Below are 26,403 nucleotides of genomic sequence, written 5' to 3'. Positions count from 1 at the left end.
ATAAGATGCATGGGGGGGCGGATGGGGGCAAGGGTAATTTTCACACCAGAACCCAGTGATTTCTAATTACACCTCTGCTTATGAGCCAGCAATATTTTCTCAAATTGATCTGGTTTGTCCTTATTTTTTCTCCTTGGATAATAGCTGCAGAGTACACTGAAATGATCCAGTCTAGTTGCATTGATCAACGATACATGCGCTTAAAAATAAATACTTTATTGAATGGGTACTCGATATTGTCTACAACTTTTGTTGAAATATAGTTCTTACAATTCTCTGCAAACCAACAGTCTCTCAAGTCTTTTTTTACGTAATAAATAGGTTGTCATATAGTAGTACAACAATTACAGAAGTCAACCATTCATCATTTTCAAGTGTTTCATGTTACTCCATCAGAGTGTGTAAATATTGTCGATAGTGTGATTCCCTGCTCTCTCCACATTTCCAATGTTTAACGTTGAGCTGTAAAGACATAATTGCATACATTGGTTAATAAAAACATCATAAGGAAAATCACCATGATTAGTTGTAGTTCAAAAAATAGCTTTAATAATTAAAGAAAAGACAAGGAGACTTTGCATCCTTTGGTATTCCAATGGGCTGGTAATCGGCCATTAACCATTACTCACTATCCCGTGGGGTGAAGGCCAATCATTAATTTTCATTACCATCTACCTATCCAAGCAATTAGTGGAGAAAGTAAGGACTGTGTAATAAGCCCACCCAGAGTATTCAGGGTCAATGTGGACACCATTTTTATAGATGCCCATGGATTGTAATTATTTGTGGGATAAAATAAACCCTTTGCAATGTTTTAAAATATATATATTTAACCTGTGTTTTGACATTTTCAGCTGCAGCACAGACTGCATTAAGTGCTATGTTGATGTGTCAGGCATTTGTGAGTTGTGACGAAGATTACAATTAATTTGTTAATTGTTTGCAACTGACTTTATGTTGGTTTTATTGAGATCTATTTAGCATCTAACAAAACCAACATTGCCTGATATTCTAGTTTTTTACAAGGCACTCTATATACCTGCCAACTTTGCACACCTCTTTCCCATTCTGTATTATCAATCCAAAAATGAAATAATGTTTTTTTTTTTTAAACATTCCGTATTACGAGGCAGTTTAATCACCGCATTTCCTCATCTCTGCACAAAGGAATGCTGGGAAATTATTAGCCCAACACATGCTAACATTTATATCTAAACAGCTGCTTAATTATAGTGAAAATATATTTAGCTTGATCACATCAGAATGAAAACATAGAGAACACGGTAAGATTGGTCAGTGCTATTGCCTTAGAACAGCAAAACCAGTTCCTTCCTCATTGCGTTTCCTGCCACAATTCTTCTTGATGAACACTGATGAACAATAGCTTATACATAACCAGAATAGGTAGGCCACATGCTGCTTATGATGTCACGGTTACAACCCTTGTACATCAATGTGCAGACAATGTGAATAGCAATATCACTCAGACCAGAACATTATTAAAATAAAAGGTTATACAAAACAAATAAAACCTATACTGATTCTCAAGTGTGAGTTTTTATTTTCGGTTGGGAGCAAACACTGACCATGACTTAGTAGGTTTGTTAGAAAAACTTTTCAGATGATCTAACTACAAAATTCTCATAGATTTTAATGGTGACTTCAGTAGATAAGTTATTCTGTTTATTACTGTACAAACAGATTATACAAAATAATTAAATGATATCCTTAATTAAAGTTTATTCTAGGTTGATTGTCTCTAGTCTATAATAAAAGTGTTATATATAAACAACTGCTGGGCATATTGTTATAACTTGATTTATGTAAAGAAATGATGAGGTGACAGAGATACTTTAAATTATAACAGAGGATTGCAACTCATTTATGTGCACACTCTCATTTTAATTTTCAGTTATTAATTAAAATGTATCTGTCACGGAATACACAAGTTGACATTAAATAAAAGAACATAGAATTTAGTATATATAGTGTGCCAGCTAAATTTCTAGCAAATGTACAAATTTCACAGGTGAAGCAATTCTGTTCTGACGCTGATGAGCTAGCATTAAAGTCACTGTGGTTGCACAGTTGAGTAGGCAGGGTGCAGGATGTAGGGGGAGAGGGGTGGCTGTTACATTATTATAAACCCTTAAGGACCAAGCATAAAGGAACACTCCAGGCACCAAAACAACTTCATCTAAATGAAGTTGTTATAGTGCCAGGAGGCTGCCAGGTTCACTTGTATCTCAAGGGGTTAAACCATTTTCGAAAGGTTTAACCCCAAAGTTGCTTCCAGCGCCAGTCTCAGTTCACCCCTTACGGCACACTTCCCCAAACTCCAACCATCCAGATGTTGCTGAACTACAACGCCCATGATTTTATGAATGAAATAGATAGGCTGAGAATCATTGGAGTTGTAGTTCAGCAACATCTCTCCAGAGATTGGGGAAGCCTGCCTTACGACATCCAGCTTCTGAAATGTCACTTTCAGGAAGCAATCAACCAATCAGCGATGCACATGCCCAGCGGCCCTCTGCGCCTCCTGAAAGTGACATTTCAGAAGCCAGAATCTACCGGGGTGTGGGAGCTGAGACCGGCGCTAGAGGCAATTTTGTGGTTTAACCATTCAAAAACGGTTCCCTTGAGGGAAGAGTGAATCCAGTGGCCTTCTTACACCATAAGGCACCATAGCAATGTCATGTAGATAAAGTTGTTATGGTGACTAAACTGCCCCTCGAATTTGTTTTTCACTTAAGGACACAAGCAATCTTGGCATCGGTGCTCTGTGTGTATTCAACCACATTTCTCATTTACGGCCCCAATACATTTTTTTCAAATACAGAAAGGGCTTTAATTTTATGTAAAATATACATATATAAATTCTCATTTGCTATAAAAAAAATTCAGTTTTGGCAATAATAATGTGTGCATAATTAGTGCAAAGAAATTGAAAATAAATTAATGTATTTGTTCTGATTTACAGAATACATAATATGTATAGGATTTGGGTTTATTTTTAATAATTACAGGTCACAAAATACATGGAGTAAAATATAATTTCATTGTTTAGCAATTTTAGAATTTGCTTTATTTGTACAGTAAGTTTAATAGCCATCACAGAAAACAAAATTGACACACAAAAGTAATTTTTTATATAAAGTATACATCACAAGCTATTTATCTAAAGATATTTTGACTTATAATGTAGTCATTTAGCTGCAAATCTCTGCTAAATATTGTAGTAAAATTAGTTTTTTCACAGATTTCTAACATACACACATAAAATACTTTTTTTTGGTAAACTTAATGTGTGCTACTACTGTACAAAACCCAATATTGTGTTCAGCTACATCTTCTGAGTATGATACCCCCAATGTAAGTACCCGAGGAGACCTTAGCTTTTCAGTTTTTACGGTTAGAATTTTTATAGATAGATTTGACTGGCCTATGTCTCAATTTGGGGCGTTATATCAGTTGACTGTTAAAATTACCCGACAAAGGCCTACCATTTGTGAAAGTAGACATTCCGGGGGATCTCATACGGAGTATATCGTGCTTACAGCATGCTGCCATTTTTTCACCCGTTTATGAACCGGTTTATGTGATAAACTTTTTTTTTGCATTTTTCGTATATTACAATTTAACTGTCCATTTCCTAATTCTGATATGTGCCACTGTAGTCAACCCCCAAAATTATACTCAGCAAACTCTTCTGAAGAAACCAATACCCCGAGTATATGCCTTTGGCATTAATTTGCAAAGTTGCAATTATAAGAGACCTGACTATTTCAGTTTTTACAATAAGAATTTCCATTGATGAATTTGCTGAGCCTATTCTGCATTTTGGGATATTGTAGCACTTTCACAGTTCAAATCATATCATGAATGCATACCAATTGTTACAGTAGACACTACTGGGTATGTAATATCCTTCTGGGATCTGAGGAAAAAATTGTCTTCCAATTTCTTTTTATTTTGTGATGGAAAGGAAGAGGAAGTTTCAGTATCCCAGCACATGACATATCACAGGAAAGGTCAGTATGTTCTCTTTACAACACAGCAGGGATTGATAGAGTAGCCCAAAAGAATAAAAGGAAATTCATGTGAATGAAATTTCCAGTTCAGAGGCCACAAGTTAATGCACTGGGTCTCAGGAGAATATGGCTTATTTTGAGCCTTACTATACAGCCATTTTAGCACCAATTTCTTTCAATGTTTATCGTATTTTATTTGCACATTTTTTTTACATGCACATTGCAATTTACCAATTTAATTTGTAAACTTGATATGTGCTACTGTAATAATAATCACTCACATTGTGCGCAGCTATACCTTCTACACAGAATGTACAGAATGAACCCTTAGGATTTTGTGAAAATACAGAGCTGAATTTATAAACTGCCCATTGCAATTTATTTTTTAAATTACAAATTGAAGATGTGTCTGTAATGCATTTTGGGGAATTCTAGCAGCTCAAATATTTAAATTGCTCCATAAATGCACATCATTTGCAAAAGTGGACACCATGTGGACTCTCACATTATATATTTTGAGATTTATTGAGATTACATTTTTTTAACCAATTTTTTTTCAAAGTTTATTGTATTCATTTAATTTTTTTTTTAATTTGTACATATATATTGTATTGGTTATTAAAGCCCTGCACTGCATAACAGCATAGACTGTCATGTGGTCCCTAAATGCATAACATGACATGACACTGTTGATCATCAACAGCTTCTTCTCATCCTCCGCAATATCGGTCCGCAATATCGGTCCGCAATATCGCTCTACCAGATATTGCTCTCTCCTGGTGCTACTCCTACCTCCCCCAGCGCTCTTTCAGTGTTTCTTTCTCTGGCTCTGCTTCTTCTCCCCAACTACTCTCTGTTGGTGTCCCCCAAGGTTCAGTCCTTGGTCCCCTCCTGTTCTCCATCTATACTGCCTCCCTTGGTAAACTCATTTGACTTCCAATATCATTTCTATGACACACAAATCTACCTTTCCTCTCCTGATCTCTCCCCGTCCCTCTTGACTAGTGTCTCTGACTGCCTCTCTGCTATTTCTAACTGGATGGCTGCCCACGTCCTTAAACTAAACTTGACCAAAACTGAAATGATGGTCTTTCCTCCCTCAAGTGTTGTTACTCCTGTGTCTCCCTCCCTCCAAGTCAACGGTGCTGCCACCAGCTCCACCACGCAGGCTCGCTGCCTAGGTGTTCTCTTTGACCTCTCCTTCAAGCCTGTTCAATCTATCGATAAATCCTGTCATTTCAGAAACATTGCGCGCATCCGCCCCTACTTAACGCCAGATGCGACAAAGGTGTTGGTCCATTCCACTATCCTTTCTCGCCTTGACTATGTGCTCCCAACTTGCGCCGTTACAGTCCATAATGAATGCGGCAGCGAGGCTCATCTTCCTGTCCGCCCGCACCTCCCATACCTCACCCTTCTGTCAGTCCCTACACTGGCTTCCTATAAAATATAGAGCTCAATTTAAAATTCTGGTTCTTACTTTCAAATCACTACATAATGCTGCTCCCACCTATCTATCCTCCCTTATACACAAGTATGTACCGTCAAGTATGTACCGTCAAGTATGTACCGTCTGCCGTCAAGTATGTACCGTCTGAAGACTTACGTCTATCTTCTGTCCGTACTCCCACCTCTGATGCTTGCCTTCAAGATTTCTCGAGGGCTGCACCCAGTCTCCATTCCTTCAAAAAATCATTAAAAACCCACTTCTTCATAAAAGCGTATCAATTAAACTGTTAATAGCTCCTGACTGATTCCTCTTCTGCAACTGACACTAGTCTAATACTATCCTTATCTTTTTGCGTCATTTTACCCCACTCCCTCTAGCATGTAAGCTCATTGAGCAGGGCCCTCAACCCCTCTGTTCCTGTGTGTCCAACTTGTCTGGTTACAACTACATGTCTGTTCGTCCAGCCATTGTAAAGCGCTGCGGAATTTGATGGCGCTATATAAATATTATAATCATAATAATAATAATAATAATAATAACATCAATAAATCCTGCAAGATGTTGCATTACTAACACAAATGTATTTAAAATTGGATAACAATGGCAGGTGGAGAGGCTGGGATGGGATAGACCAGTCCCTTAAGTTTTTATTAGTTTGTTTTAGTAGGGGTAGGAAATCGGCCTCTATTAAATCTTTTAGGTCTGAGGTTATAGTAATACCCAAATATTTTAGCCTCTCGTTATTTTTGGGGTCTTGGGGAGCCCAATGTCTTGTACCAGAAATGTAATTATCCTTTTGTTCATATTTTTAGCTATAAATGTTGATTTCTCCAGGTTTTTTTTGTATCCTGAGACTTTAGAATAGTTGTTTAAATCCTTCAATAGTTCTGGGACTGAGATGTTTGGTTCTTCTAATGTTAGTAAGATATCATCTTAGTAAATATTTAATTTGGTTTGTCCTAGCAAATTCCTGAACCCTTTAATTTTTTTGTTTTGTCTTATTAAAATTGCTAGGGGTTCTTACACCATTATATATAAAGAAAAGTGGGCACCCTTGTCTAGTCCCATTTTTGATATTGAAGTTTTGTGATGTGAATCCTGAGCCTGTTACTTTAGCTGATGGAGAGCTGTAGAGAGTGGACATGGCTTGTAAAATTGAACCAGTGATTCCAAACTTTTTAAAGTACCGTATTTATCGGCGTATAACACGCACCGGCGTATAACACGCACCTCATTTTTAGAAAGAAATTCCAGGAAATTTCCCCCCCTCCCATAGTATTCCCCCCCCCTCATCCCATAGTATTCCCCCCTCATCCCATAGTATTCTCCCCCCCTCCCCTCCCATAGTATTCTCCCCCACTCCCCTCCCATAGTATTCTCCCCCCCTCCCATAGTATTCTCCCCCCCTCCCATAGTATTCTCCCCCCTCCCCTCCCATAGTATTTTCCCCCCTCCCCTCCCCTAGTGTACTTCCCCCCCTCCCCTCCCATAGTGTACTTCCCCCCCTCCCCTCCCATAGTGTACTTCCCCCCCTCCCCTCCCATAGTGTACTTCCCCCCCTCCCCTCTCATAGTGTACTTCCCCCCCTCCCCTCCCATAGTGTACTTCCCCCCCTCCCCTCCCATAGTGTACTTCCCCCCCTCCCCTCCCATAGTGTACTTCCCCCCCTCCCCTCCCATAGTGTACTTCCCCCCCCTCCCATAGTGTACTTCCCCCCCCTCCCATAGTGTACTTCCCCCTCCCCTCCCATAGTGTACTTCCCCCCCCTCCCATAGTGTACTTCCCCCTCCCCTCCCATAGTGTACTTCCCCCTCCCCTCCCATAGTGTACTTCCCCCCCTCCCCTCCCATAGTGTACTTCCCCCCCTCCCCTCCCATAGTGTACTTCCCCCTCCCCTCCCATAGTGTACTTCCCCCTCCCCTCCCATAGTGTACTTCCCCCTCCCCTCCCATAGTGTACTTCCCCCTCCCCTCCCATAGTGTACTTCCCCCTCCCCTCCCATAGTGTACTTCCCCCTCCCCTCCCATAGTGTACTTCCCCCTCCCATAATTACTTACCTGTCCTGAAGCGTGGGCCGGCTTCACAGCTTGCACCGCGGTACAGGAACTTTAATTTCATGTTCCGGTTTCCGGCGGGACTGAAAGGAAGTGTGCACACTATTGTGCACACTTCCTTTCAGTCCCGCCGGAAACCGGAACATGAAATTAAAGTTCCTGTACCGCGGTGCAAGCTGTGAAGCCGGCCCACGCTTCAGGACAGGTAAGTAATTATGGGATATCGGCGTATAACACGCACCCACGATTTTCCCCCTATTTTCAGGGGAAAAAAGTGCGTGTTATACGCCGATAAATACGGTAATTGTTTCTGGTTTATTGACTTTTAAGTAATATTTAGCTTGTAATGCTTCTAATTGTTTGGTTGCTTTGTTCATTAATTGATCATTTATCTGTTTTTCTATTTCTGCAATCTGACTTGCTGTTTGTGTGGAGGGTGTTGTTTTATTTTGCCTTTTGTATTCACTTAGTGTTATATATAGTTTAAGGAGAGGCAGTAATCCTCTTTTATCAAATGGCCTCTAACTACACTTTTATAAGCACACCAGACCATAATAGCCGTTGTGCCTTTGCTTTTAATTTCTAAACAAAGAGATTTGTTATATTTTTAATTTCTTCCACATTCGTTTTTTAATGTAATATAAAATCTTTTATTTGCCATTCTTTACAAAAAATATCAAAATGATCTTTTTATTCTTACATAATGGGACTATGGTCTGACCATGCTATATCCTGTATCTCTATTTTTTTTTTTTTATACAAGATATAGCATGGTCACATTTCCGAAAACAAGATCTATTCTGGAGTATGAATTAAATGTTCTTGAATAACATGTATAATCTAAATTGGCAGGATGGAATGTTCTCCATATATCTCTTAGATTATGGTTGTTCAGTAACTTTTGCAATGTATTCTCACCTGAGTCAACTACGCAATTGAAGTTCCCCATAATTAGTACCAATTCTTGTTTGATCTGCTCTATTTTCTTAAACACTTTTGTTATAAATTTTATTGTAGTTTTTTTTGGTGCGTAGATGTTAGCTAATGTGAATTACTTGCTATTTATTTTACATATTAAAATAATATATGGGCCTTCTGGATCTAATTCTTGATGTTTAAAGGGACACTTTAGTCACCCAGACCACTTCAGCTCAATTAAGTGGTCTGGGTGCCAGGTCCCTCAGGTTTTAACCCTTCAGATGCAAACATAGCAGTTTCAGAGAAACTGCTATGTTTCCATTTGGGGTTAAGACAGCCTCTAGTGGAGCATCTGCGAGGCTGGAGGCATATTTCGCTTCCATCGCACAGAGCGTCCATAGGAAAGCATTGAGAAATGGACACTATGGACACTTTGAATGCGCGCGCGACACTTGCCGCGCATGCGCATTCGGCTCCGCTGACGTCGGAAGGGGGAGCTGACGTCGGCGGGGGAGGAGAGGTCACCAGCACCAAGGGAGCCTGGTGTTGGAATAAGGTAAGCTGCTGAAGGGGTTTTAACCCCTTCAGCGCCACGGGAGGGGGACCCTGAGGGTGGGGGCACCCTCAGGGCACTATAGTGTCAGAAAAACCGCTTTGTTTTCCTGACACTATAGTGATCCTTTAATGATTAGGGAAACATTTTTTGCAATGACAAATGCGACACCTTTTTTTTTTTTCTAAAGCTGCACTTTTAATAGTGGGGTACCTTGATGAATTTATTGTATTCTCTTTGGATCTTGTCCAATGGGTTTCTTGCAGGGCACAGATTTGTACCCGTTTTTTAATCAAAAAATCAACTATTATAGATCTTTTCCATGGTGTATTAATCCCCCAGGCATTTATTGAGATAAGCTTAATTTGTACTTTCTTCTCAGTTTTTGGGACTCTCTCCAAGTGTTACCATATACATGTAAACAACAAAGAACCTTTTCTTTTGGTATTTACACAAAAATGAGACGGGTTGATCCAAAACAATGGCATCCACCTAAAACAACAGTAATGTATGGCAGAAAACCTTCGTGAGATATGATAATTTTTGTTGGAAACCCCCATCGATAATTAATATTATTCTGTCTCAGAATTAGCGTGCCTTCTGAAAAAGTCATTCTTTTTTGGTCTGGTTGTCCATGACAAATCCTGGAATATTTTTAATGTTTCATATTTTTTCTGGCCATTCGTTACCTATTATAGCTCTTTTTGCGTTTTAATTTTAGAGGAGGCACAGCATATCAATACATCCCTTGGTAGATGTTCTGGGGTGCCTTTAGGTTTATTCATTCTGTAGCATCTATCCATTATGGGAATTCTGGGGTCCCATTTCACCTTCAGTTGTTTAAAGAATCCCTCTATGTATGGTTACAGATATTTTAGATTTATTTGTTCTGATACTCCTCTAATTCTTAAATTATTCCGTCTTGACCCGTCTTCTAGGTCTATCAATTTGTACTCAGATGTCAGACAGCTTTTTCTCTAGCGCCAGATGTTCTTCCTTGTGGACATTTTCCTTGTGTTCCAGCCTATCTAGTTTTTCTTCTATTCCTAGGAATTGTTGGTTAGGAGTCAGCAGTCCTTGCTTGATGTCTCTACTATTCTCTTGATTTTCCTCCATTTGTCCTTTATTAATACCTTCTTCTAAAGGGATGTTAGAGAGAATCAATTCCTCCATGTTTGTTTTATTGATTGATGGATTTTCTGAAAAGAATTAAAGGCGTTTTCCTGTGTTATTTTCTTTTCTTTTTTTTCTTTTTTTTAAGTGCTTGCCATTTTGTGTCTTTCTTGTAGCCATTTTGTTTTTGTTTTTTATTTATAATCTGATTTATTTATTTATTCTTTTCCTAGATGTTAAATGCTCTTTGGGCTATTGCTGTCTTAACTTTTTCGTGTAGTAAACTTTTATAACTTATTTCTTTTTACCTAAATCCTTCTCTTCCACACACGCTCACCTCTCTATCCTGGTACACCTTTTTATTGTATTGTTTTTTGTTCTGTTATTCGTACCCTTCGGCTTACTATTCCCCCCCCCCTCCTATTTTTCCTTTTTCCCTCTCTCTTTTTTTGAGATAATAGGACACTACTAAAACAGCTTAATTTGGATAGAAGTGCAAGGTGTTGGGGTAATATGATGCAAAAAGTTCAGGCACCAACTAGAAAGTCAGGTGCTGATGCAGACCCACTTGGCTCATTAACCCCTTAAGGACCAAACTTCTGGAATAAAAGGGAATCATGACATGTCACACATGTCATGTGTCCCTAACCCCTTAAGGACACATGACATGTGTGACATGTCACGATCCCCTTTTATTCTAGAAGGTTGGTCCTTAAGGGGTTAAGGGGTTAATTTAACACACTATATACCAGCTACAATCTATTCCCTGCTATGGGCAGGAATTAGTTTAGTTTAGCTAGTCTTTGAATCATCTGTTGCCCTCAATATGCTGCTCTCCCTTTTACTTTCCCCTTTCTCTTTGTATCTACTAACCCCTGTAGCATTAATTAACAATGTGTACAAAATAAGTTTAACAAGTATTTAACAGTTAGCACTTATCTTGAGAGGATATGTCCCAACTTGCGTTTTTCTTTTGTTGTCAGTGTGTATGTTCACGTTGGATAACCTCTCCCATGCCAGACTCCCTTAGCTCTGTCCGCCGTGATGACCTCCTGGGGCTCTATCCGGTGCATCACTCTGTTACTGTTTCTCCACGCGGCATCAGTTCCTTCTCCGGGGTACACAGCCAATAAGTCGGACAGATTCCATTCCTCCTGTTAGGCTCCCTCAATCTCTCCCTCAGCCGCGTTCCACGAGGACGCAGCAAACGCGCACTATATCATCTCGCTCCGCCCCCGAATCCAGCAACAGGAAATGCACAATTGAAAATGTTACTGCTAAAGGCCTCTATGGCCAATGTTAAGCTGCAGGGGTTCTTGTGCATATAGTGTCCCTTTAATTGACACCTAAGTTTGCCTAGCTGTTTTTATGCATCAATAAACTGGAATGGTTGTCCCCTCCTGCAGCTCTCACATGTATTTTGCACCAAAATCTCCTACATATGCTATCATTTTGTGACCCTGGGATCTTATGATTTTGAACCATAAAAACTCTCTGTTTGACCTAGCTTCCCTGTTCTGCTGACCAGATTTTCTCCTTCCTATTGTTGCTCTTTTTGTACTTTCTATTTCACATCCTTATTTCTTTCTCCATGATTATTGTCACCTTATGTTATACTATTGCTGTGCAAATAATTTTCTTCTTGTATTGAATATGACTGTGTGCAATTACATTTAACTGAAATAAATTAATCTGCACTTCAATAGCTGGGCAGCGATAAATGTGTTTTAATGGACTGTATAACTGTCAACGTCAACGGACTCATCTCATTTGAAATGTGCCGTATATTGGGAATTATGGCTCTCTGGAAGAACAGGAAGTAAGGAGTCCTGGCCATTTCATATTCAGCAAGAGGTGCCCAGTTTTGCACACATACACCTGACAGCTTTTGAGGGATATATTTCCATAAACCCAAATGATAGGCCTGCCCATCGAGTGTAGTCTGGGCATTGACCTCCTCCCTACATATGCAACAGAGAGAGAAGATTAACTCATTGCTCTCTTCTCCTGCTATGCTGCTGAAAGGTCAATATGCAAAATAAAACTATATAGGATTACCCAGGGGCATTGTTCAGTGGTAAAAAGACCAGGGGCTTCAGCCCAAAGGTAAATTTTATAGCTCATTGGCTTATATATTGACTAGTCCTTCCTAAAACCAGTCCTATACCATGCCCTAAGTTCAAAACTAAATTCTACATTAATCTATAAATCATATTCTCTAATAAAATAATCGAATATTCTATTGAATTCAGAGTATTTCATGAACCTATATTTATAAATTTCGCAACTGCTGTATTATCTACAAGCCATGCTGTGTTAATCTTTCAGCTTGCTGAAAGGAAACCCCACACCCATAGTAACACCCCCACACTGTGCTTTACAATTAACTCCAGATATTAAAGTGGAACAGTCACAAATGATCTAATTGGAGGTGTTATTTCTCTCGCAGTTTTATAGGAGCTCAACACTAACAATGAAATGTTTTTCCAGGCCATGTAGTGTATAGTGGAAGGAACACTATGGTGACAGGAATACAAACATGTATTGCTGTCACTATAGCTGTAATATTACTATTTAGCCCCCTGGCTCCCAATCTGACTGCCTCCTTTGCTGAGATCATCAAATTTGACAATTTCAGCCAATCCAATGCAATAGGAAAGCATTGGGAGGCTATTGTGTATGTGTGGCAAAACACTGCTCTGGCCAACCAGCATCTCCTCACAGAGATGCATTGAATCAATGCATTTCTATGGAGAATGTTCAGCATCTCCATTCAAAGTGTGGAGATGCTGACTGTCTAACCCATGGAGCACCTCTAGTGGCCGTCTGACTGACTGCCTCAAGAGACGTTCCTACGCTGTAATGTAAACAATGCCTTTTCCCTGAAATTGCCTGCAGGGACAGGCATTAACCCCTTAAGGACAGAGCTTCAGAAGCTTGTCTTTCACTTAATGACACAAGCATTTTTTGCTGTTTGCGTTCAACTGCAATTTGCATTTTACTAATTTATTGCACCGACGCATATTATATACCGTTTTTTAAAGGACAGAAAGGGCTTTAATTTGATGTAACATATATTTACATAAATGCTTATTTATTATTAAAAAATACAGAAAAATGCAAAAAAAATGAAAAATCTTGATTTTTTTTAACAGTTTTTGCAATAATAATGTGTGCACAATTAGTGCAGGTTAAGGAAAGTAATTAAAAATAAATTCATTTAGTTGTTCTGATTTACAGAATATATAATGTGTCTGGGATTTTCAGTTTTTTTTGGTAGTTACAGGTCACAAAGCACAAGGAGTAAAATAAACTTTTAATGTGGAGCGATTTTAGAATTTGGTATGTTTGTCTTGTAAGCTTAATAGCCATAAAAGAAAACAAAATTGCCACACAAAAGTATATATTTATATAAAGTAGACACCACAGGCTATTTACCTAAGGTTGTTTTGACACTTTCTACGTAGCCATTTTACCGCCAACCTCTGCTAAATATTGGAGTAAAATTGTGTTTTTTGGGGGTTTTCGCACACAAACTTATAACAAAGAACTTCTCATGTGTATTTTATAAAGTTGGTGTGTGCTATTCCTGTACAACGTTTTATTATGTGTTCAGTTACTTCTGCTGAGTACAACGGTACCCCCATTGTATGTCTTTGGCACTATTTTGTGAAGCTACAGTGCCATATAGGAGACCTGTCCTTTTCAGTATTAACAGTAGAATTTTGAGAGACGGATTTAATGAGCCTATGCTTCCATTTGGGGTATTATAACAGTTTGACTGTTCAAAAAAACCCCACAAAGGCCTACCATTTGTAAAAGTAGACACTCCAGGGTATCTCATAGAGTGCATATTGTGCCTTAACATGCCCCCATTTTTTTACCATTACATGCCAAAGTATGTGGTAAAAAATAATTTTGTGCATTTTTTACATATGGATTGCATTTTTGCTGGGCATTTTGTATATTTCATATGTGCCACTAAGTTCAAACCCCCCAAATTAGGCTCAGCTAAGTCTTCTGAGTAAAAGGACACCCCCATTGTATGTATATGGCACTATTTCGTGAAGCTACAGTGCCATACAGGAGACCTGTCCTTTTCAGTATTCACAGTAGAATTTTGAGAGACGGATTTAATGAGCCTATGCTTCCATTTGGGGTATTATAACAGTTTGACTGTTCAAAAACCCCCACAAAGGCCTACCATTTGTAAAAGTAGACACTTCAGGGTATCTCATAAGGTGCATATTGTGCCTTAACATGCCCCCATTTTTTTACCATTACATGCCAAAGTATGTGGTAAAAAATAATTTTGTGCATTTTTTACATACGGATTGCATTTTTGCTGGGCATTTTGTATATTCCAAATGTGCCACTAAGTTCAAACCCCCCAAATTATGCTCAGCTAAGTCTTCTGAGTAAAAGGACACCCCCAATGAATGTCTTTGGCACTATTTTGTGGAGCTACAGTGCCATATTGGAGACCAAGCCATATCAGTTTTTACAGAACTTTGGATTTTGACGCTGGGCCTATGTGCAATTTCCAAGCATCTTCGCAGGTTTTAAATTCAAACTACCCCACAAAGGCCTACCATTTCTTAAAGTAGACACCCCAGGGTATTTCAAAAGGCATATTTTGAACCTTAGCGTGGGATCATTTTTCCGCTAGCTTGTACCAGGTGTAGTGGTAATGAGCGTTATTAAATGTATTTTTTAACTTTTTAAAACTTTTTTTACTTTTTAAAACTATTTTTTAAACTTTTGTTATGCTTATTAATTTTTTTAAAGTTTCGTAAACTTTCGTAAAACTTTTTTTACAGATTTAACATTTTTCTAAGCTTTTTTTTTACCGTTAACCCCTAACTAGCAGTAAGCAGCACTAACAGTAAATTCCCCATTTTCCCATAACTCCCACCCACCCCAGCTAGCAAAATATTTCATTATACAATATTTAAATTAGTTAATTAAATAAATTTAACCCCTGAGGGTTAAAAAATAAATAAAAGTTAATCGTCAGGGGTTAAATAAAATTAGATCACAGTATAATACTGTGATCTGTATTTTGATCACTGTAGGCAGTGATCGACTGGCAGGGAAGGGGTTAATTTTTATTTGGACTGGGTAAAGGGTTTATTTTTTTAATTTTTTACTTAAACGTTATTAAAACTTTTTTTTAACTTAATTTTTTAACTTTTTAAAGCTTATATTAAAACTTTTTTTAACGTAAACCCTAGTTAGCCTAACACTAAATCCCCCAATTCCCCACTAACTTCCACCCTCCCCAGCTAGCTAAATTTATAATTTTAAAATATTTAAATTAATTAATAAAATAAATTTAACCCCTGAGGGTTAAAAAAAAAGAATTAACCCTCAGGGGTTAAAAAAAAAAAATCAGATCATATTAAAATGTAATCCCTGCCAATTGATCACTGTAGTCAGTGATCAATTGGCAGGGAAGGGGTTAATTTTTTATTAAAATGGGTAAAGGGGGGTGGGATTTTAAATTTACTTTAATTTTTTTACACTAGGGGGCAGGATCAGCACTGATCCGTCTCCCTGCACTTCACAGTGAACCCGGAAGTGCAGGGAGGCGGAAGGTAAGTATACAGAGCACATGTGCTCGATCTGACATGCTGTCAGAGCGGGTACATGTGCTGGGGCAGCCGGATTCGGTGCTCCCGGTCTGCCTCTAATACAGAGGCAGACCAGGAGCACCATTAACCCCACGATCGCAGCGATTGCGGCGATCTGGGGTTAATTTTACCGCGTGACGGACAAGGTCCGTCACCCGTCGTTAAGGGTATCCCCTGGATGACGGACCTCGTCCGTCACCCGTCCTGAAGGGGTTAAGCTGTAGTTGTTTTGGTGACTGTAGTGTCCCTTTAAAAAAATAATAATAATAATTTACAATATACAATATACAATATTCACACAAAAAGCAGAGTGGACTGCCCATCTGGTGACATAGATACTCACGAGTCTTGTTAGGTCGATGCAGCTTTGCTGGGCACACATATATATTAGTTAGGCAGTACTTTATCATAGTATGTAGAATTATATTTTGCTAGAGGAAAATCAATTAATCAAACTGGAATACCAAATGAACTATAGTGAATATTTGATTAATTCCCTCCTGCAAAATATTAAGGCAAGTTAATGTTGGCAGCACTTTTCATGAACTGTCCAAACGTATGGAGTGATGTCTTTCAAAGGACAATGTGGTGATTTGAGGAAACAATTCTGCTTGCAATCACTGGGTTGGAATTATGGATTACTTTTTCCAAACTTTTCTTATTGTTATTATTATTATTATTAAAAGTTAAAGGGACACTATAGTCACCCAGACCCTTCAGCGCCATGGGAGGGGGGCCGATTTGTTTTCCTGACAATATAATGATCCTTTAAGTTGTATGAAAATGTCTTATTATTTTAAACAATGGTTGTTTTCAGTGGTAATATAAGGATTCAAGGGCTTTGAAGATATTAGAATGTGTACTGTAAGTATCAAATTAACTTATTTACTGTTTGTTTTTTTGTTTAGTTTATTTAAGATAGATTCACACCCTATTCTACCCATTGCTGATATATTTATCCATTGCATCATGCAGAAAGGGGTAGGCAGGGCCGGCGCGTCCATAAGGCGGCACAGGCGGCCGCCTTAGGGCGCACCGGCTCTGGGGGCGCAAGATTTCAGTGACCGGCAGGAGGGAAGTGCTCCCTCCTGCCAGGTCACCTTCTGGACCTCCGGCGGGCGGCAGCAATTCTAATGAGAGGCGGCGAGGAGGCTCTAACCTGTCTGCTCAGCTCCCTCGCGCGCCGTGTGCTGATTCTGCGGGAGCCGGAATATGACGTCATATTCTGGCTCCCGGCATCAGCAGACAGCCCGCGAGGGAACAGAGCAGACAGGTTAGAGCTCCCTCGCCGCCTCTCATTAGAACTGCTGCCGCCCGCCGCACTGAAGCCCCACTGGACCCCAGGGACACATCCACACCAGCTCTCTCCAGGTAGGGAGGCTGGGTGGGTATTTATTATTAATTTGTGTGTGTCTGAAAGTGTATGTGTGAGTGTGTGTTTGTCTGAGTGTGTGTGTATGTGTTTGTGAGTGTGTGTCTGAAAGTGTATGTGTGAGTGTGTGTGTCTGTGAGTGTGTGTGTCTGAAAGTGTATGTGTGAGTGTGTGTGTGTGTGTGTGTGTGTGTGTCTGTGTATGTGTTTTTCTGTGTGTGTGTCTGTGAGTGTGTGTGTGTGTGTGTGTGTGTGTGTGTCTGTAAGTGTGTGTGTCTGTGAGTGTGTGTCTGAAAGTGTATGTGTGAGTGTGTGTTTGTCTGTGAGTGTGTGTCTGTGAGTGTGTGTATGTGTCTGTGAGTGTGTGTGTATGTGTCTGAGTGTGTGTATGTGTTTGTCAGTGTGTGTGTGTATGTGTTTGTCTTTGTCTGTGAGTGTGTGTCTGTAAATGTGTGTCTGTATATGTGTGTCTGTATATGTGTGTGTCTGTATTTGTTTGTCTGTGAGTATGTGTGTCTGTGTATGTGTGAGTGTGTGTGTGTGTGTGTTTGTCTGTGTATGTGTTTGTCTGTGAGTGTTTCTGTGTGTGTGTGTCTGTGTATGTGTGTTTGTGAGTGTCTGTGAATGATTGTATGAATGTGTGTGTCTGTCAGTGTATGAGTGTGTGTTTGTGAGTGTCTGTCAAATCAGTGAGATTATGTTTGTGATTGTGTGTCTGTCAATGAATGAGTGTGTGTCAGATCAGTGAGTCTGTGTCTGTCAGTGACGTCTGTGTGTTTGTCATTGAGTGTGTGTGGCTGTTAGTGAGTGTAGCGTGGCGGAGCGGAGCGCAGTACAGGAGCTTCTGTTTCCTGTACCTGGTCACTGAGAGAGCACTTCCTGTCAGTCCAGCCAGCTACAGAAAACTGAAGCTCCTGTAGAGGGTCTGCTCCACAACGCTACAAGACAGGTAGGAGGCATACCAGGAAGGGGATTGTGACCGCTAAGAGGGTGGGGGGTGCACCAAGGGACAGAGAGGGGAGGGGAGAGAAAAACCAAGGGACAGGGAAAGGAGGGGGGAGGGGAGAGGAACACTAAGGGACGGGGAAGAGGGAGGGGCTGGTTAGGAGGCACATAGGTGAAGATGTTAATTTTAGAGGGGGGGGGGGGGGGGCGGAAAAATGCATCTTCGCCTATGTACCCAAAAATCCTTGCACCGGCCCTGGGGGTAGGGGGTAATCAACCAGTCCCCTCCTGGTTAATTAGGATTCATTGGAAAAGATATAAGCTAATTTTTCAAGGGTGGGACACCTCGCTGGGCTATTGATTGATTTTGCCGATATATATATTTTATTCTCCCAATTTAAAGATAAATAAAGGTATTTTAAGATTATCTGTGGGCATATAATCAAAGCCAGCCATTAGTTGTCTTAAATAATTCCTCCAGGACAATTAAGAAGGGGCACATGACTGTTGCCCACATGTCATGGCTCTGGGCATACGTGATAGTGATACTTTGTTGCTATATGGGGAGATATAAGTGAGGTGAAAGGGTGGGGAATGTCAGACAAAAGCACATTTTAGTGGGGCATCACCATGATGGGTATGTGGTCAGCAGTCATGCATTGGAGGATTATCAACTTACCGTATATACTCGAGTATAAGCCGAGTTTTTCAGCACATTTTTTGTGCTGAAAAACCCCAACTCGGCTTATGCTCGAGTCACTGTCTGTATTATGGCAATTTACATTGCCATAATACAGACTGGGGGCTGTGGGGGCTGCAGAGCGGTTACTTACCTCTCCTGCAGCTCCTGTCAGCTCCCTTCTCCTCCGCGCCGGTCCGTTCAGCACCTCGGTCAGCTCCCAGTGTAAGTCTCACGAGAGCCGCGGGGTCATAGTGCGGCTCTCGCGAGACTTACACTATGAGCTGAGAGAAGAGCTGCACGGACCGGCGCGGAGGAGAAGGGAGCTGACAGGAGCTGCAGGAGAGGTAAGTGCTCGCTGCCAGCCCCCTTCCCCCCCCCACTGAACTGCCCCCCCCCCCCACTGAACTGCCAATGCCACTGGACCACCAGGGAAGGAGAGCCCCCCTCCCTGCCATGTATCAAACAGGGAGGGGGGACTGAATTTTTTTTTAATCATAAAATAAAATATTAATAAAATAAAAAATAATACAACAACAAAATTATTAAAATAATAAAAATAATAATAATAAAAATGCCCACCCCCCACCAATGCTCTGCATCACACACACACACACTGCACTCATACACACACACTGCATTCATACACACACACTGCATTCATACACACACACTGCACTCATACACACACTGCACTCATACACACACACTGCATTCATACATACACACTGCACTCATACACACACTGCACTCACACACACTGCACTCACTCATACACACTGCACTCATACACACTGCACTCATACACACACTGCACTCATACACACACACTGCAGTCATACACACACACTGCAGTCATACACACTGCACTCATACACACACTGCATTCATACACACCCACTGCACTCATACACACACTGCATTCATACATACACACTGCACTCATACACACACTGCACTCATACACACACTGCACTCATACACACACTGCACTCACTCACACTGCACTCATACACACTGCACTCATACACACTGCACTCATACACACACTGCACTCATACACACACACTGCAGTCATACACACACTGCAGTCATACACACTGCACTCATACACACTGCACTCATACACACACTGCATTCATACACACTGCATTCAAACACACACTGCACTCATACACACACACTGCATTCATATACACACACACTGCATTCATTATATACACACACTGTAAATAAATATTCAATTAATATAATTTTTTTTAGGATCTAATTTTATTTAGAAATTTACCAGTAGCTGCTGCATTTCCCACCCTAGTCCTATACTCGAGTCAATAAGTTTTCCCAGTTTTTTGGGGTAAAATTAGGGGCCTCGGCTTATATTCGGGTCGGCTTATACTCGAGTATATACGGTAACTGGAACATGCTTAACTGGAACACATTTTGCAATTTAAAGCAATAGCTCATAGTAACGAATACACATTTTTACACTCTTTTTCTTCAATGACACAGTAATGTAATTTTATATGAGCCTACGAAAAAACTGTTTATATACTGCTTGCTGCCTCCTGTTTATGGCAAGGTGGGTAGAGAGAACATGTAAACTGAACATTACTCATACCCAAGTGTCCCTTTTTAGGAGCGGAAGTCCCTATTTTGAGCCCATAGCCCTTTGTCTTGCTTTTTTCTCCTAATGTCCCTCTTTTCTAGGAGCTCCATATTGTTGGTGTGTCTGAGTGTACAAAAGAGCTCCATAGCAATAGTAATGTGTATTTAGTAATGTGTATTTAAACTACTATACATGTGTTTAATAATCAGTCTGGAAATAGGATACATTTTCTTGTTTTAAGCTACATTTTAGTTGCATACATTTTTTGTAGTAAATCAGCTAATCTTTTCAAACGACCCTGCTGGCATTGCTTAGGAAATCAATATGTTGGGCAAAACATGTACGTTTATTCATTAAAGTAAGAATTTAAAGTGAATTCAAAAAAAATTTCAAATTTAAGGCCAAAGTAGCTGAACTAAAAGCATAGCTGATAGAGGATTTTTCCAGTTTGGCTATTTTGACCTTTAATTTGAAATTCGCTTTGAATCTACCTTGAATTCTTGCTTTAATGAATAACCATGACTGTGTGCATTTATACCAAGCCATGAGATTCCCTTGTAAAAAATGAATTACCTGCATGTTTCATTCTTCTTCAGTCTTTTGCATTTATCTGTGAAAAGAACATTTTAAGAAAAAGAAAGAATAGTGATTAAAAATTATTTGACCATAAATTGCTCCATTATACACTAAAACAAACTGCACTTATGAGAGTATCAGTTAATTGTAGATTATGCTTATGTAGTGTACCTATCATCTTAATTTTAGTAATGACAGGAGGCGAGTATTTTGCATTAGTTTCTTTACTCAAAACTCCAGCAGCAAATATCCATATAAAAGATAAACCAATCAAAACTCAGAAAACACAGGATATATAAGGCTGAGTCCGCCCACATTCCTCCTCTTTCTTTGATGCGAGACGGATAGATGAACCATGAAGTCCAAACAGTAACTCAGTACCATCGGAACTAATTCTAAACTGTAAAACTGGCGAACCTTGAAACAATGATCCAACTTGTAAAACGATGATGAGTTTCACCCTGGAAAAAAATTAAAGAAGTGAAAGGCGAGAGCCATGTTGTGTCAACATAAATGACCGGTATCGGGAGCCAAGCAGGCAAGCAGCCCAGACGTGCCTAGCCAGAGCTCCCACGTCTGGGGAGGAAAAATGGGGGATAACGCCGGACCATAGCCGCTCACAGCTAAGAGACCATAGTACCTCTACTCAGGAGGGCCTACCGATTCGAACGGTGCCCCTCACGAGCCCCTGCACAGCCATACCGACAAAACAAGGCGTGCGGCCTACTTGGGACCGAGCCACGGGGAGACGGCCGCTCCCTGGGGCATCAGCGGTAACAGGAGCCGCGGCAAGACACTCCCCCCTCCCCCGACCGGCGGGGGTTATCCCGGTTACCATCAAGCATTCTTACTCACCTGACTCTCCCCACTGGACAGCACGCTGCACACACAGACAAGCCATAAAAAGCAAGATGGCCGCAGGTGACCGCGAGAGGGAGACTGAAGAGCGTCATGAAACGTTAGAAAAGCGCCTGGACAACCTTTCAAAAGCTCGAAAGCAAAGCTGAACATCATAAGCAGGTACAGAGGGGAAGCACTCCCCCTCGGGACAGACTTCACCAAGGGGAGCCCCCTAGGTTAAAACGAGCACCAAGTGACATACACGTGGCGGGGCCTGTCACCGCTACCATGCGTGCCCTGCCGAAGGGCCCACGAGGCCCCCCCAAAGGCAGAAAAACTGGGCCAGCCATGGAGACCCCAACAATACCTGAGGGCGCGAAAAGCTCCCCACAGACGTGCACAGCACAAGCTGCGCACCAACGCCCAGGGAGGGGGGAAAAGCAAGGCGAACACAAAGTGGAAAGCATCAAGACCACCCGTGACTTCACCTAACCTGCTTACATACTCCAGGGACGGCACCGCAAACGAGCTCCATACGCAGGCAAACACCCACAAAAATCTCCCACAGGCTGCACCACTGGGACACATGGAACCAGCTCCCTGCTGCACCACTGACAGACCGTCTGGAACCGGACTCACACACGCGCATCGGCTAAACAGGTTCACCTGGACTACCTACACAGCTCCAAGTATACCACACAAAGACATAAATGCTCATAATTAACCTACTGGCTGACCTAATGTATGCTACAGCCTACCTCTCGTTATTTCTTGTTTAGTGCATTATCTCTCATTTGTTATTTGTAGTCAGACACACAGGCCTAGCAAAGTATAAACATATGTCACCACACTGGTAGTAACCTTAGCCAGGCAGTTACTCATTATGCTACTCATTAAGTTAATCTTGTCAATCTCGTGACGACTGCCAGAAACTGTATGTTTTAAATGTGAACAACATTTTTACACCTAAAGTAAAAAATGTGCACATATCCTCGAATACCCTGATGTTAAAAATTTTGATACTTAGCGTGAGGAATGCCGTCGGGGTACCACACGCATGCTGTTATTTTTCATTGCACTGCAAAAATAAAAAAATTTAAAAATTAAAAAAATTACAGGTATCACAACTTCAATAATAGTTACATAACTATACTACATGCTAAAGCGATACTAAGGTAAATAACCCCCAAACAATATGACTATATTATTACTATATATCCCAAATAAACCAAACCATAAGCAAAATATAAATCCCAAGGGTGGGAAATAAAAAAAAAACAAATAGAGAAAAAGGTGGGAAAAATATTCGCCTCCTGTCATTACTAAAATTAAGATTATAGGTACAATACGTTAGCATAATCTACAATTTTACCACATGACAGGAGGCTTCCTATTTTCCACTTTTAACGCTTAAGGAACAGGAGCAAAAGAAGTATAAGGAGAAGGCCAAAAATAAAATACCCTGAAGGTATCGTTACGTGACCAGTGGGCAGAGCTCATAATATCTGTTAACGATGCTCGCGACGAAAAAGCCTGCAACGCAGCTGCGCCGTGTACCGAATGTGCGCCAAAACAGGATTCAACGCTGGCTAGAGATAGTAGCCATCGTACCCATCAGGCTAAAGTAGTGGTAAACACCTGTTTGTGAGGTTGTACGTAGAAAATGAGCAACTGTTCCGTCAGAAAACGATGTAGTAGCGTAGTAGAGTCGACACAGAGTAGTAATGTCTTAACCACACACAGTTGAGGGTCCGAAGGAAAAAATGGGTAAAAAAAATCATCGAATAATTGGTGTTAGTTCGCCAGGAGATCAAGTGAACGAAAGGCCGTCACCCGACAAAACGATACTAAACTGAGCAAAAATTTACGTTTCACCGACAGCTTTCGAAGAAAGCGTAAAACCACTTTGACGTCCCAGAGATGTGAGTTTTTCGGTGCCGGAGGACACAATAATCTGATCCCTCGGAGTAGTCTACAAACCAATGGGTCCTGACCTACCGGTAGACCATGAACTGGACATGGGCTGCTGAAATAGCCGAACGGGAAACATAGATGGAACGATAAGCCTGGCCCAATGAAAATAGGTGAGACTAAAAATGTAACACTAGGGGAACAGGTGCAGTAAAAGGATCAGACTCCCTCTCCATACACCACGTCTCCCTCTCCATACATCACTTCCAGGAGCCCACGAGTCCCACAAGTCTCTAGTCATTCGCGATAGTCCGTCAAATGACCAGGATCCCCTGAGGTCATCTAAGCACTAGTAGAGGATGGTCAGATGAAAATTCCAACAGGTCCAAAAACCAGGCCTGACTCAGCCACAACGGAGTGATGTGGAGTAGAGATATCCTTTGGATCTGCACTTGATGAAGAACTTTCGCTAGCATGGAGAATGGGGGAAAAGCGTACGCTCCCATCTGAGGCCAAGTCTGGAGAAATGCATCCACTGCTTCGCATTCTGGGTTTGGAAGCCAGGTGAAGAATCAGGGTAGCTGACGGTTGGTTCGAGATGTGAAGAGATCGAGATGCAATGGGCCTCTGCATTCTAATAGCTTGTTGAAGATTGACCAGTCGATGTTGTCTCTCCAGTGGCGTGAGTACCAATTCGCCGCGCAATTCGATATTCCTGGAAGGTAGTCCACTTTTAATGTAATACTGTGGGACAGACAAAAACTGTAAATGTCTTTGATCACTTACGATAAAGCCTGAGAGAGGGCCCTGCCCAGGCGGTTGATATATTTTACTGCGGATATGTTGTCCATGTATGCAGCAATCGGACATATTGCGAGGCAAGCTGTGGATGGCGAAGGAGCCTGCTATCAGTTTATGTATAAATTGGTATCCTTGGTTTGTCAGGGTCCTCCTGTAGACAAGTCTGCACAGTGTGCTCCCCATCCCCACAGGCTGGCATCCGATTTCTCCACAAAGTCTGGTGATGGGCCAAATATGGCTTTTCCGTTCCAGGCCTGCAGATGGAGAAGCCACCAACAGAGTTCCGTCCATACTTTGGGAGTTAGAGGCACCTCTTGGTCGTACATGAGTCCGGAGCGTAGGTGTGTGCTTTCAGTCTCTGCATTGCCCGGTAGTATAGAAGTCCTGGGTAGATCACCTGAATGGAAGCTGACAGGAGGCTCACGACTCGAGCCAATAGTTGTAGGGGAACTTGTTCCATTCAAAGGACTTTCCTGAATCACCTTCTGAATGGCTTTTATTTTCGTGAGATGTAGACGTAGAACACAAGCCTTGGAATCTATCTCGACCCCAGGAATGGGACTACCTGAGTGAGTTTCAACGCCGATTTTTCTTGGTTGACGATGAAGCCTAAAGATTCGATGAAGTTCATGGCAAAGTTTGTCTGAGATCGCAGTTGTGATACAGAGACGCAAAAAATCAACAAGTCATCTAGATAGATGTTGCATCTTACTCCCCGAATTCTTAGACGCGCGATAACTGGTTTCATGAGTTCAATTGAACTGTATGTATGTGATCTGAGCGCTATTCGGTAATATTTTGCGCTCAGATCTAAGCTATCTAGGGATACGTTGAATGTGGGGTTTTCATGACTTATTTTGTGACTTATTATGACTGAGTTTGACTGAGTTTATGACTGAGTTTGTGACTTATATATTTGTATGTATTTTTATTATGCCTTGTAAAAATTTAGTTTATTCTCTATTCTTGGAGATAATTGTTACTTCCCAATTATCTCCAGGATAGAGATGAGGGTCCTATACTGTGTAAATGGGAGTGTTTATCCGTGTACTACTGTGATTGGTCAATGCAACATTTTGTCACAGTTTTCCACCAGGTCCCCTATGGGAGTTTCCATCTGGTGGGAGACCTGCATAAAAGGCGGGCAGGTGGCCCAGATTAAACAAATTCCTGTTGACCCTCAATACAGAGCCTCGTCTCGTAGTTGGGGGGATTTATTCGTGCATTTTCCTGTTCGGCTGTTTGGAGTGTTCGGTAGCTGATCCTGCATTCGGGAAGGGAATATCTTTCGCGGCTTTAACCCTTTTGTACCTGGGGTGCCGTTACAGGAATCAATTAAAGAGTTCTTCCCTGGGTGGCCGCCATTCATATAAGCAAACGCCACCAGTGGGGGCATTCATGGATTATTTCCCGCCTCATTCGTTTCCCAAACGAGGACCTCCCCAGTGCCCCATTAAAATGCTTATACCAATTAATCAGAACGTTCACACTCGCAACATAGGTGTGAAACCGCAAGGGAAGTAATTAATGGGTGCTTCCTTGGGTGGCCGCCGTTCGTATAGATGAACGCCGGCCAGTGGGAGCATTCATACCCTGAAAAGAGATGCTTCCCATGTCTGGGTTCCACACCAGGACCTCGCAAACGGAGACTGGTCGATCGAGGGACCAAGGCGAGGGTCCCTGACATTGGTGTCAGGGGCACTGGCAAGTTTGGCGGGCTCTCATGAGCCTGAGGGACAAAGAGACCAGCCCAGGCACTGAGGGAAAAGGGAGCAGCGTCCCTTCCCGCGCTGGAGCCCTGGGGAGGGGGAGGATCTTGGGATGTGTCCATGCATGTTGGTATGGTAAACCCCTTGCATGGGGTTATGCATAAAAGCCATGTGTGGCCAATAAAATCGTGTTGTACCCCCAGGACTGTG

At 41.3% G+C, this 26,403-nt stretch overlaps 1 protein-coding gene across 1 annotated transcript in view; it reads right to left on the bottom strand.

Annotated features, from left to right (window-relative positions):
• Positions 1–346: 346 nt before the first annotated feature.
• LOC134602650 (hepatitis A virus cellular receptor 1 homolog) overlaps positions 347–26,403 on the bottom strand; it is a 144,185-nt gene continuing 118,128 nt past the window's right edge. The window contains exons 7-8 of the mRNA XM_063447754.1: positions 20,930–20,966; positions 347–462 (exon numbers count right to left, since the gene is read on the bottom strand). Coding sequence (XP_063303824.1) covers positions 393–462; positions 20,930–20,966 — 107 coding nt within the window. The 3' untranslated portion in view covers positions 347–392. The remainder of the gene's footprint in view (positions 463–20,929; positions 20,967–26,403) is intronic.

The sequence above is a fragment of the Pelobates fuscus genome, chromosome 3 (assembly GCF_036172605.1).
Source record: "Pelobates fuscus isolate aPelFus1 chromosome 3, aPelFus1.pri, whole genome shotgun sequence".
Classification (NCBI taxonomy): domain Eukaryota; kingdom Metazoa; phylum Chordata; class Amphibia; order Anura; family Pelobatidae; genus Pelobates; species Pelobates fuscus.
Note: the sequence above shows the minus strand (reverse complement) of the source record. Positions and strands in the feature narration are given on the sequence as shown.